Here is a 13,750-nt window from a genome sequence, read left to right as displayed (position 1 = left end):
TGGTGATAAAAATACAAAAAAAAAAAAGAAAAAAAAGAAAAAAAAGGAAAATAAAAGAAAGAAAAAAGAAAAGGAAAAAATGAGTGATTTTTCCCTGCCCTCAAGAAACTTCTGTTTTAATCCTGAGAGGGAATAGAAGTCTGTGGCTTTAAACTCTAAATTCAATGAACAACTAGTTTCATGGCCTTAGATCACTTAACCTCTCTGGGCCTCAGTTTCCTCATTTCAATGTTGAATCAGATGACTTCTAGGTTCCCTACCAACTTCTCTTGTTCAATTGTGTCTGCTTCTTTGTGAAATCCTTTGGGGTTTTTTTTGCAGACATAGTGTAGCGGTTTACCATTTTACAGATGAGGAACTGAGGCAAGCAGAATTAAGTGACTTGCCCAGGGTCACACAGCTAGCAAGTGTCTGAGGATGGATTTGAACTCTGGAAGATGAGGCTTGCTGACTCCAGACTGAGCACTCTATTCACTAAGCCACCTAAGTTCCCAGCTCTGGGAACCTATAATAAAAGAGAAATTAGCTTCCTGGGTCAATTTCACCCAAAGAAGGGAAGAGAAGGAAATTAACATCACTGAGATGATTGCTTCAGGATGCCCAGCCAAGGAGGGAAACAGACTTAACAGAAAGCTCCGGAGGCTCCAGGGGCTTGACATGTTTCTGTCCAGCCCAGTTCCATCCTCTTCAGGAACAAGAGAGTGGCAAGAGATACCAGAGTGTCTGGAAGCCCCACCTGGGTCTCTGTTGTGTCCAAACTGTTGTTGTTCTTCATCCCCTCTCCCTTCCTCTTACATGGTTGAGTGTTAGCACAACAGGTCATTCTGTGCACCTGGTGGATTCTGTCTAAATAAGCCTGAAAGCTATATGTGAAAATGCGAACCAGGCTTTGCCAAGAGTAGTGAGGACTAGTTTCAGGGCTGCATAGATAAGCCCCAGAAGGAGGCAGCTCAGGGACTCCCAGGGGATGAACTGAGGCCCTTAGTGTGTCTATGAGAAGCCCCCTGAGTGAGCCAGCCAAGGATCAAAGCCAAAAGAGGGAGCAGCTAGTATGGGGAAGTGGCGATGCTTCCTCCAGAAGTCAGAGCCAAGAGAGCTGGGGCAGAGCTACTCGGGGAATTTGGGCTGCTTTTCAGAGACTATGGCTAGGTTAGAACCAGGAACCTCTGAGCTGGAAGAAGTTTAGAACCAAATGCTCTATAGAGCAGAACATGGCAGCACTAGCTAGATGCCCTGAAGCCTTAGAGACGCTGTGAGCACTGAGAGAGCCACATGTCCATCTGGTGGGAAGAACAGTCACCTTCAGAATAGGACCTCTGGGTCTAATGCACTGGCCCTGCCTACATTGAGGCCATGGGAAAGTCACTGACCCCCTCTGAGGCTCAGGGGGCCCATCTATAGAACTCCTAGCCCACCTCTTGTGGTAAAGCAAGGCTTTGTAACCTTAAGGTGCCATAGAAGCTGTTGTTATTATCCTGGCTGTGCGATTTCCCTTTGCCACAGGGAGTCCACCCAATGGACCTTTCTCCATGATTCTTCTGTAACTCTGATGAAGCACTTGGACTGGTTCTCCTGACTTCCCTCATCTTTTTCATATCCCGTGACCATCTTTTTCCTATCATGCATTTCCCTGATGACAGTTTTCCTTTAATTCTTTGGAGCTCCTCATTGATTACAGCATACCAGAGGGTCACATCACCTTGGGCCTCTCTAGCGCCCTCTGTGTAAACCTCAGTTATATTCTATGTCTCACAATCAGACAGTAACACCAATAGAATATTGGTATTGAAAATAAAGACCTTCATTTTTTAGGGGTCATTAGAAGAGATTGGTAATTTCTTGAACTCCAGCATTCTATCCTCCTTCCCTTAATTTTGAACACAATTCACTTTCTATCTGTACAGTGTATCTCTAATTTTTACAGGATGATAAGCATGCTCAATAGTTCTTCCATCCACCTGCAGGTCATAATGTGGGCTGTAGACATTCTTTATCCACTTGGCCTTTCCTGTTTGGATGGTTAGGTCAAACTCTTTTGAGTGGCTATGGATTGGGGAGAGTCAAAGAAAATGCCACAGACCCTGCCTTAAAGGACCTTATAATGGAAGAGAAAGTATACAACACAAATAAGTAGAGTACAAAGTAGACAGTGATAGGCACCCCCCCCCAAAAAAAAAGGACAAAAGCATGTATGGGAAAATTTGAACAGTAAGAGAGATTCCTTTGAACTAAGGCAAAGTGGAGGATTCCAATAGAATGTAAGCTCTTTGTGGACAGGGAGACTGTTTTGGTTTTATCCTCATATACCCAATGCTTGGCATACAGTAGGCACTAAATTTATGTTCTTTTTTAATTCAACTGAACCAAAGAAGATGCTAACAGGCAGGGACAGCCTGGGACAGGCAGGAGATGACAGGATGAAAAAAAAGGAGCAGGGTTTCCCAACCATGCCTCATGGGAGAATGATTTTCCTACTCTACAGAACATTTACTCTCATACAATTTTACTCTACAGCCTCTCATAGTCTTAGAGCTGCTTAGAGCACTGAGAAGTTAAGTGAATTTCCCAGGATCACACATGACTTCTGGTTCCAAGGTCAGCTCCCTTTCCACTACAAAATCCTTGACTCTCTAAGAACACCAGCAAAACATTTGAAATCCAAAGAAAGTGAAGCCTGAAGAACTTGTGCTTTGAGGTAGCTAGTGGGCACAGTGGATAGAGCATTGGACCTGAAGTCAGAAAGACCTAGTTCAAATCTAACAGCAGATGCTGTGTGACCCTGGGCACATCACTTAACCTCTGCCTGCCTCAGTTCCATGAATTGGAAAATGGAGAGAATAACATCAGCTACCTCTCAGGGTGTTGTGAGGATCAAATGAGGTAATATTTATAAAGTACTTTGTAAACCTGAAAATACTACTGAAATGCAAGCTATAATTATAATCTATCCATAGGAAGGTTATAAGTAGCTGCTGAAGAAAGTCGTATTATCACTGAGAGACCAGGGAGTACAATGGGAAGAGCATTGGCTCTGGAGTCAGAAGAGAGAGAATCAAATTCCACCTTTGATACTAACTGGCTGTGTGAACCTGGACAAGCCACTCTACCACTATGGGCTTCCCTTTCTTTATCTGTAAAAGGAGGAGGTTGGGATGGTCCCCTAGCTCTAAACATGAGATCCTATATCCTGGATCAGATACAAATTCCTGTTGCCTGATTTTAGTTAGGCTTTTCTTGTTAGACAATAATCCTTTTATTCTATCTTTTAATTTGATTTCTTTTTTTTCTTTCTTTCCTTCCTTCTTTCTTTCTTTTTTTTTTAATTTTAATTTCTTTTTAACTTGGTCTCCCAGTCTCTCCAAGGTGGAAATACATTAGCCGCTCATCATCCTAAGCCCACTATTGATTTATTGGCAGGGAAATTTTCCCCTGTTCCATTTCCAGCCATGGCCAGTTTTCCCACCCCTAGGTAGCCTGGAAGCCCTCCCCTCATAGGAACTCATCATTTTGGTGCCAGACTTAGTGTAGACACTGAATTGACTTTAACCCTCCTGTAGCTCAGAACTCCAGAGCTTAAGAGATCCATCTCAGGCTCCCTCTCAGCTAACAGGAATTACAGGGCATCCCACCCAGCTAATCTTTTTATTTGTCCACAATTTTTTCTCTGTAATACTTCTAAAGTTTCTACCCTTCCAATGTGGCAGTTCAAAACCTTGCCTTCACTCCATAAAACTCTCATGGCCATGACCCCTGCCTCCTGGGGTCTCAGTAGAGGACTTGGCCTCCTACTCTCCTGAGAACATCAGGGCCCTTCCAGAGCTCCCTCACCTCCTGGACATCCTACCTCCCAGATCATCCTCTTCTCCTGTTCCTCTGTTTTGGGGGAAGAGATGGCACTTTTCTTTGGAAGGCCAGCCCGTTTACTTGTGCCCTCCATCTCATCCCCTCTCATCTCTCTAGAAGCTGACTCTGGAGACCATGACCTGACCCTCCCCCTCCAAATCCTCAGCCTCTCCTTAGCCATCGGCTCCTCAGACCTCCCCCATCCTCAGAAATCCCTCTCTTGGCCTCCTCAAGTTACTATCCTCTATCTTTTCTCCCTTTTATTGTCAGAATCCTGAAAAGAGTTGTCTGCACTTACATGCTAGCAGTAATCTCCCAGAGTTCTGAGATAAGCTTTAACACTGTACCTGAGCTGCCAACCCTTCCACTACCTTGCTGATCATTTCTTTTTTCTTCTCTTCCCTTTTCTTTTTTTTTTTCTACCAACAAGTATTTCTTTCCTTTTCCTCCCAACCCTCTTGGAAAAGATTATGAAAAAGAAAGCCCCAGTAACAAATACCATACTGCAGTCAGATGAAACTAATTCCCACATTGGCCATGTGCAAATATGTTTGTTTCATTTCTTTTCATTCTTATGTTTCAGATGTTGATGAATGTGCACCACCCATTAGTATCTCTTGCGGTCAGAATGCAGTCTGTGTTAATAAGAAGGGAACTTTTCACTGCTCCTGTAACCCTGGATATGCACTTCCTTCAGGGGAGAAGACATTCCGAAATGCCGCCATGAACAACTGTCAAGGTACAAACCTCTCTGGCATTCTTTGGTTAGCCTGGGAGTCAATGAACAGCTCTTTCTGCTGAGCTGAGAGCAGAGAAGTTCCTCCCTGCGTGGGCCACCTCTGCCCAGGGCCCTTTGCCTCCTCATATGGGCCCCTCCCTCCTTCCTCAGGCCCCTCCCTCACTCTGACTCTCTCTGTTCAGTGCCCTTAGCTCCTCACTGAAGGGGCCACCTCTAAATCCTGGAAACTCTCCCCTTTCCCTATTCTGTCCATCCCAGCTCAGGCCCCCTCAGGAAACCTCATCCAAGGGCTGTGGCCACACCTGGGCTTAGGGCTGGGAGATTCAAATCTCCCTCCAGGCTATTACCCAGAAGAAGAAATTGAGGCCACAGAAGTCTGACCTCCCTGGCAATGCTGCCTCATGGGACCCAATATGGAGTGGTCAGAGGGAGCAGGCATATTTTGCAGGGGACTAGATAGTGATTTCTCTCTATCAATGCCCTGCTAACTTTACTCTCAAAGGGAGGTGTCTGAGGCACTGAGAGGCTGGGGGCCTTGAAGACTCATGGAGCCAGCATGTGTCTGAAGGGAAACTTGAACCCAGATCTTCTGAACTCTCAGCCTAGCTCTCCCTCCACTCTGCCACATTCCCTCTCTTATCCAATAGGCTTTACCTTCCCCCTGCCCCCATTACATGGGCCATTTCTTTTCCTTTCTTGTGTCCTTTCTTTCTCTGCCCATCCCCTTCTGCTCCATCCTGGGTAAGACTCCCTCTTGGCTCAGCCTGAGAGGCCTCCAGGGGCCTCCAGCCTGAAGGGAGGAGGGATCATCAGAATTAATAGCTGGATTTCCACAGCTGTTCAGGTTTACAAAGCCCTCCTTTCTGTCTGATTTTACCACCCATTTACGTTGCACATGTCTTGTCTATACACAGCTGCTCGCATGTTGTCTCCTCCATCAGAATATAAGCACATCTTCCAGTGCAGAGACTGAGCTTTTGCCTTTCTTTGTACCCCCAATGTGCCTAGCACAGTGCCTGGCACACAGGAAGTTCTCCATAAATGCTTGTGGACTGACTGACTGAGGGAGATACTAGAAATATCTTTGATCCTCTGATGAGGAAAGTGAGATCCCAGGAGGTGCAGAAGCCTGCCTCTGTTGGCCTCCTCCCTCACTGTTTCCAAGGTCCTTACCCAGGTCCAAGCCTCCCTTCTCCAGCAGCTGCTGAACAGACCTCTCTCTGGTTTTCATCTGCCATACTTCTCTTCCTACTAATATAGATGTTTAGGGATGGGAGATGAAATTACTCCATTTCTTGGAGGAAATGTGCTGAAAGTTGACTCTGGAAAGGAGTTGTGAAGCCTTTATGCAGGCCTTTCCCCTGACAACACCCTTTAGGGGAGACACCAAGGACACTAGAAATTACACCTCAGGAATGCACAGAGGAAAGCACAGGCCTTGGCCAATGTCTCCTCCAATTTCTGTCCTTATACAGATCAGGAACCTGATGATCTTATGTTGTTAACAGATGCTTTCAGAGGTCAGCTTGAGAACCAGGTGGTTTACTGAGGCTGGCAGGAATCTCTGTGCCACATTTTGATGCAGCATCACAGGGAGGTAGATGCTCACAGGTCCCACTGCCCCAGGGAGATGGGGCTGAGAAGATCCATGGAGGGCCGTGTCCTTCCTGCTTTCAGCATCCTCTCCCTGCCCCTCACACCAAGCCAGCAGCTGGCTTCAATGAAAGACAGACATTTGTTCTCTCTCCTATGTCTGGAGGCTCTGGTATTTCCTAATTTTTTTGGATAATTAGATTCTATCAAAGGCAAAGGGGATGGTCTGCCCCCAATGGGGCAGAGGTTGTAGGGAATGGCCAGATAGCAGATGGGGCCTTCCTGCTCACCAGATGGTTGAGCCAGTCTAAGACCACACAGAGCTGTGCTTGACCCATGAGGGGGGCAGAACATCTGGGTCACTAGAGAGAAGCCTGAAGGTCCCCTCAGATAACATGAAAGAGAAGGCATTTATGAAGCATTTACTATGCACCCAGCAATTCGCTAAATGTTGGTGATAAAAATACAAAAAAAAAAGAAAGAAAGAAAGAAAGAAAAAGAAAAAATGATAGACTATCCCCTGCCCTCAAGAAACTTCTATTTTAAATATGAGAGGGAATAGAAGTCTTATACCTTCACCTCCAAATTCAATGACACTAACTAGCTTTATGGCCTTAGATCACAACCTCTCTGGGCCTCAGTTTCCTCATTTGGTGTTGGACCAGATGACTTCTAGGTTCTCTACCAGCTCCTTTTGTTCAGTTGTTTCAGTCATGTCTGACTCTCTGTGACCCCCTTTGGGGTTTTCTTGGCAGAAATAGTGGAGTAATTTACCATTTAATTCAGCCCATATGACAGATGAAGAAAATAAAGCAAGCAAGGGTTAAGTGACTTGCCCAGGTTCACATGGCTAGTAAGTGTCTAAGGCTGGATTTGAACTGAGGAAGATGAGGCTTGCTGACTCCAGACCTAGCACTCTATCCCCTGAGCCACCTAGCTGTTCGGTTCTAGGAACCTGTAGTAAAAAGGAGATTTTCTTCCTGGGTCAATTTCACCCAAAGAGGGGAAGAGAAAGAAATAAATATCACTGGGATCATTGCTAGGGAGGCCCAGGCCAAGGAGGATAGCAGAGACTTAGCAGAAAGCTCTGGAGGCTCCAGGGGCTTGGCATGTTTCTGTCCAGCCCAGTTCCATCGTCTTCAGGAGCTAGAGAGTGGCAAGAGACGACAGTGTCCGGAAGCCCCACCTGGGTCTGTGTTGTATCCACTCTAGGAGCCAGCCCAGGGACTCGCAGGGGATGAGCTCAGCCCCTCAGTGTGTCTGTGAGAAGCCCCCTGGGTGAGCCAGCCAAGGATCAGGGGATAAGGCAGGGAGCAAGCTTGTGTGGGGAAGGTGATGCTTCTCCCTGAAGTCAGAGCCAAGAGGGCTGGGGCAGAGCCACCTAGGGGGAATTTGGGCTGCGGTCCAGAGCATCTCACAGGAAGTCAGCTGTGAAGAACTAAACCAGGAACCTCTGATCTGGGAGAGGAAGTGTGGGCCCAAGCACTGTGGGGAACGGAATGTGGGCAATGCCAACCGAACACCCTGGAGCGTGTGGGCACTGAGGCAGCAGCAGTGGCCTTCGGACAGCACCCACTGGCACTCCCTGCTATGAGACCATGGACAAGTCACTTACCACTTCGGAGCCTCAGATTGCTCATTTATAGAACACCCATCCCCCTGCGCAAGGCTGGGGAGGGAGGGAGAAGGAAGAGAATGAGCATTTACATCGGCATAATGTGAACTGCTTTATAAAGATAATCTCCTAACAATGCTCTGCCACCAGGTGGCGCCATAGTGCACAGAGTACTGGGCCTGAAGTCATCAAGACTCTTCCTGAATTCAAGTCCAGCCTCAGACACTTAGTAGCTGTGTGTCCCTGGGCAAGTCACTTAACTCTGTTTGCCTCAGTTTTCTCATCTGTCAAATAGGCTGCAGAAGGAAATGGCAAACCAGTCAGGTATCTTTGCCAAGAAAACCACAAATGGGGTCATGAAGAGTTGGACAAAATTGAAGAACTGAATAAATCACAGGATGACAAGATGGAATGGACAAGCAGGGTTTCCCAACCACGGCTCATGGCAGAATAGTTTTCCTGCTCTACACAACTTTTATTCCTAAATCCTATAAATTAAAAAAAAAAACCTTCTGCCCCTTCCTGCTCCTCCCAGTCCCAGGTGCCTAGCTTCACCTCCCCCATCCTGAGCTAGCCACAGAGGCCAAGGAGGGTGGAGGAGGCCTTTTAGAATGGATGTATTTGCCTGGTTTGGGATAAAGTCATTTAGGTGGTACCGTGGATATAGTGCTGGTCTGGGAATCAGGAAGACCTGAGTTCAGATCCAGCCTCAGACACTTAGTAGCTTGCTGACCTTGGACAAGTCACTTAACCTCAGTTTCCTCAACTGTAATAATAATAGCACCTACCTCTGAAGGTTGTTGTGAGGATCAAATAAAATAATGTCGGTAAAGCTCTTAGCATGGTGCCTAGCACATAGTAGGTACAATGGGAATGTTAGCTCTTATTAGAAGTCACTGAGCCCGATGACATCTGAAATGGAAACTCTCTCATCTTCTCCCAGAGATGAGGAGGAGCTCAGGTCTAGCATAGCTTAGCTCTCTGCCAATGCAGAATGTAGAGTAAATAAATGTGGTAGTGTGTGTGTGTGTGTGTGTGTGTGTATGTGTGTGTGTGTGTGTGTGTGTGTATGTGTGTGTGTCTGTGTGTGTGTGTGTATGTGTGTGAGGGTGGTGGTGGTGGTGTTTTCTCCCCTTATCCCCTCCTATTACTCAGAAATATCTGCCTATGACTCTTAACATAAAAATGAAGCCCAGTTAAGAATAGTATCATAGATCCAGCTCTGGAAGGGACCTAGAAGGCATTTAGAACAACCCATGGTTTTGACAGAAGAGGAAACTGAAAGCCACAATTCATCATTTTGTTTTCCTTGGCTGTATATATTTGTTACAAAATGGGGATGTGGGGTGGGGGTGGGGGAGAAGGGGAGGCCATCCTTGGGAAGTGGCAGTCGTGTTTTGTTTTGCTTTTTAAAAGAAAAGAGCATCAGAAAATTTAAAAAACTAAGAGGTTGCATCTCAAAGACCTTGTGACTTAGCCAAGGTAAGACTAGGATGTAGTAATTAGCTGGTGGAGGACTTCACAAGATGACTGAGAGCCGGTGTGGAAATGTGGCAACAGCACTGACTCTGTAGTCAGGGTTGGGGTTCAAACCCCACCTGTGATGCTTAATACCTTGCCCAGGTCTCTATACCTCTCTGGGCCTCAGTTTCCTCATCTGTAACATATTGGTGATGGACTACATGACCTCTAACTTTCCTCCCAGATCTATGATTTTATAATAAAAGGAGTTGGGGGAGGCAAGGGTGCTGCTTGGGCCAATCTCACCCAAAGAAGGGAAAAGAAGGAAATGAGTTTTACTGAGATCATTGTCTCAGAAGCCCCAGGCCAGGGAGTTATATGGAGACTGAATGGAGAGATCTGGAGGCTTGCTTTCCTGTCCAGCCCCCCATCCTCCCCAGCAGGCAGACGGGGCAAGAGATGCCAGGGAGTTTAGAAGCCCTACCTAGGTCTCTGGTGTGTCCAAACTAGGGTTGTTAATCACCCCTTACATCTTCTTTTTGGAGATAAAAATGAATGTCAGAACAAATCAATCTGTGAACCAAATGGAATCTGTGAGAACACAATCGGGAACTCTGTGTGCACATCAAACCAGGCTTTATTAAAAGCAGGGAGAACCAGTTTGAGTGCATAGGGATGCATGTCTCTAGGGAACAGGAGGACCCACAACCCTGTGAGACTCCTGGGGGAGAGGACTGGAGAACTAAGTGTGACTATGAGAAGCCCCCTAGGTGAGCCAGCCAAGGATCAGGGCCAAGGCAAGAAGTACCTTGGATGGGGAAGGGGTGATGCTTCCCCCAGAAGTCAGAACCCAGGAAACCAGGGCAGGCCCACCCGAGGGGAACTTCGGCTGCTGTCCAGAAACTATGGCTGGGTTAGAACCAGGAACCTCTGAGCTAGAAGAAGTTCAGAAACAAGTGCTGTATGGAACAGAATATGGGCAGCACTAGCTAGATTTCCTGAAGTCTTGGAAACCCTGTGAGCACCGAGGCAGCCCTGTATCTATCTGGTGGGAAGAACAGTCACCTTCAGAATAGAACCCCCGGGTCTGATGCACTGGCCTTGCCTACTTTGGGGCCACGGGCAAGTCACTGACCCCCTGTGAGGCTCAGGGGGCTCACCGATAGAACTCCCAGCCCACCTCCCAAGGGTGTGGCAAAGCAAGGCTTTGTAACCTGAAGGTGCCACAGAAACAAGGGCTGTTATTATCCTGACTGTCTATTTCCCTTTGCCACAAGGAGCCTTCCTCCAGCTTCTTCTGTAACTCTAATTGAGCACTTGGACCAGTTCCCCTGACTTCCCTCACCCTCTTCACGTTCCCTGACCATCTATTTTCTATCATGTGTTTCCCTGATGACAATTTTCCTTCTGTTCTTTGGAGCTCCTCATTGGTTATAGGATACAGGGATTCACACCCTCGTGGGCCTCTCTAGCATCCTCTGTGTGGACCTCAATTATTTTCTATGCCTCACAGACTAACACCAGTGGAATACTGGTATTAAAATATAGACTTTTATTTTTCAGGGGTCATTAGAATACATTGGCCATTTCTTGAACTCCAGCCTGCTATCCTCCTCTGCTGAATTTTTAGCCCAATTCACTTTCTATCTGTACTGTCTCTATATACATGATCATGAGCATGCTCTATAGGTTTCCATCCAACTGCAGGTCATTATCTGGGCATTAGACATTCTTCATCCACTTGGTCTTTTCTGTGTGGGTGCTCAGGCCAAATTCTTGTGTGTAGGTATGGATTAGAGAGATACAAAGAAGAATACCACAGATTCTGCCTTTAAGGAGCTTACAGTCGACTTGAAAGGCTATGGCACAAATAAGTAGAATACAAAGTAGACTGTGATAGGCAGGCTGTTTCCCTACCCCTTACCCCACCCCCATACCCCAAAAAGAGGCCAAAAACTATGTATGGGAAAATTTGAACAGAAATAGAGATGCCTTTGAACTCAGGCAAGGAGAATAGAATCGAAGAGGATTCCAGTAGAATGTAAGCTCTTTGGGAACAGGGAGAGTGGTCTGGTTTTGTCCTCAGTGCCTGGCACACAGTAGGCACTCAATTAGTGCTTGTTGAAATGAACTGAACATAAGGGGATCTTCATAGGCAGGGTTGAGGAGACTGTGCTCCAGGCAGGAGGTTCAGCAGAGATTCCCTGATCTACAAAACATTTGCTTTTATACCTTTTTAATACACAGCCACTTATAATCTTAGAGAGCTGCTTAGAGCACTGAGAAGTTAAGTGATTGTCCCAGGATCACACAGCCAACATGTGTCAGGGGCAGGACTTGAACCCAGGTCTTTGGGCTCCAAGGACAGCTCTCTGTCCATTACGATATCCTTGCCTCTCTAAGAGCACTAGTAAAACATTTAAAATCCAAAGAAAATGAAGCCCAAAGAGCTTGTGATTTGAGGTAGCTAGTGGGCACACAGGATAGAGCGCTGGACTCAGATTCAGAAAGACCTGAGTTCAAATCAAACAGCAGATGCTGCATGACCCTGGTCAAGTCACTTCACCTCTCCCTGCCTCAGTTTTGTAAACTGTAAAATGCAGATCATAACTACACCTAACTCCCAGGTTGTCATGAGGATTAAAGTGATATAATATTTGTAAAGTGCTTTATAAACCCTAAAGTACTATCTAAATGCTATAATTACAATTTTTATCCATAGGCAGGTGGTAAGCAGCTGCTGCGGAAACTCATGTCATCACTGGGAGGCCAGGGGGTCCAATGGGAAGAGCATTGGCTCTGGAATCAGAGGAGAGAAAATCAAATCCCATCTTTGACACTTACTGGCCATATGAACCTAAAAAAGTCATTTCCCCACTATGGGTTTCCCTTTCTTCTTCTGTAAAAGCAGGAGGTTTGGATGGTTCGCCCAGCTCTAAACATTAGATTCCAGATCCTGTATCAGGCCCAGATTCCTGTTGCCTGATTTTGACTGGGCCTTCCATGATAGATAGTAATCTTTTTATACTCTTTATTTTCTTTCTCTTTCTTTTCTTTTCTTTCTTTCGCTCTTTCTTTCTTTCTTTCTTCCTTCTTCCTTCCTTCCTTCCTTCCTTCCTTCCTTCCTTCCTTCCTTCCTTCCTTCCTTCCTTCCTTCCTTCCTTCCTTCCTTCCTCGTCTTCCAATCTCACCAGACTGGCAGTGCAGCAGCCACTCCTGGTTTCAATCCCACTGCTGATTTTCAGAGAACTTTCCCCCTGTTCCATTTGCAATCTGGGCCACTTTTCCTCCCCTTAGGTAGCCTGGTTGCCTTCTCCTCCTAGGAATTCATTCTTCTGGTGCCAGACTTTACTGTAGACACTCAATTGACATAAATCCTCCTCTAACTCAGAACTCCAGAGCTTAAAACACCCACCTCAGGCTCCCTGTCAGGTAGCAGGCATTCTTTGGCTAGCCTGGGAGTCAATAAAAACTTCTTTCTGCTGAGGTGAGAGCAGAGATGTCCCTCTCAGCATGGGCTACCTCTGCCCACTGCCCTTTGCCTCCTCATACGGGCCCCCTCCATCCTTCCCCAGGCCTCTCCCTCACTCTGGCTAATCCTTCTGTTTGTCCACAATTTCATCTCTGTAATACTTCTAAAGCTTCTCCCCTTCCAATGTGGCAGTTCAAAAGCTTGCCCTATCTCCTGAAAATTCTCTGGGCCATGAACCCCTGGCCCCTTGGGTGTCGGCAGAGGACCAGGCCTCCTACTTTACTAAGAAGATGAAAGCTGATCTTCCAGAGCTCTCTCACCTCCTGGACATCATACCTCAGCTCTCAGACCCAACCTCTTCTCCTTTTCCTCTACTTTGGGAAAAGAGATAGTAATTTTCCTTGCCACAGCCAGCCCTTTACTTGTGCCCTCCATCTCATCCCCTCTCCTCTCTCCAGGAGCTGGCCCTGGAGACCATGACCTGACCCTCCCCCTCCAAATCCTCAGCCTCTGCTTAGCCATCAGCTCCTCAGAGCTCCCCCATCCTCAGAAATCCCTCTCTTGACCTCCTCAACCTACCATCCTCTATCTTTTTTCCCTTTTACTGTTAGAGGCCTGAAAAGACTCATCTGTACTGATATGCCAACAGGAATCTCTCACGTAGAATTCAGAGATGAGGCTTGACACCGTCCCTGAGCTCACCACCTTCCACTCTTTTACTGATCTTTTCTTTTTTTTCTCTTCTTTTTGTTTTCTTTTTTTCAAGCAGCAAGCATTTCTCTTCTATTCCTCCGACTCCAATGGAAAAGAAAGTCGCTGTAACAAATAGTATAATGTAGTCAGACGAAAAAAATTCCCACGTTGAAAATATTCAAACGTACAAATGTGTATCTATATGATTCAGTTCTTTTTGTGTTGCAGATGTTAATGAATGTGCACCACCCATTCGTACCTCTTGCGGTCAGAATGCAGACTGTGTTAATACAAATGGAGGTTACCACTGCGCCTGTCACCCTGGATACGCACT

At 46.4% G+C, this 13,750-nt stretch overlaps 1 protein-coding gene across 1 annotated transcript in view; it reads left to right on the top strand.

Annotated features, from left to right (window-relative positions):
* Positions 1-13,750, top strand: part of LOC144456590 (adhesion G protein-coupled receptor E2-like) — a 52,045-nt gene that overhangs the window by 35,938 nt on the left and 2,357 nt on the right. Inside the window, exons 4-5 of the mRNA XM_078151813.1 lie at positions 4,427-4,582; positions 13,645-13,745. Coding sequence (XP_078007939.1) covers positions 4,427-4,582; positions 13,645-13,745 — 257 coding nt within the window. The remainder of the gene's footprint in view (positions 1-4,426; positions 4,583-13,644; positions 13,746-13,750) is intronic.

This window comes from Phascolarctos cinereus, unplaced genomic scaffold (assembly GCF_003287225.1).
Source record: "Phascolarctos cinereus isolate Bilbo 61053 unplaced genomic scaffold, phaCin_HiC Scaffold_4;HRSCAF=312, whole genome shotgun sequence".
Classification (NCBI taxonomy): Eukaryota; Metazoa; Chordata; class Mammalia; order Diprotodontia; family Phascolarctidae; genus Phascolarctos; species Phascolarctos cinereus.
The sequence above is the reverse complement of the archived record's forward strand: the minus strand, read 5'-3'. Positions and strand labels throughout refer to the sequence as shown.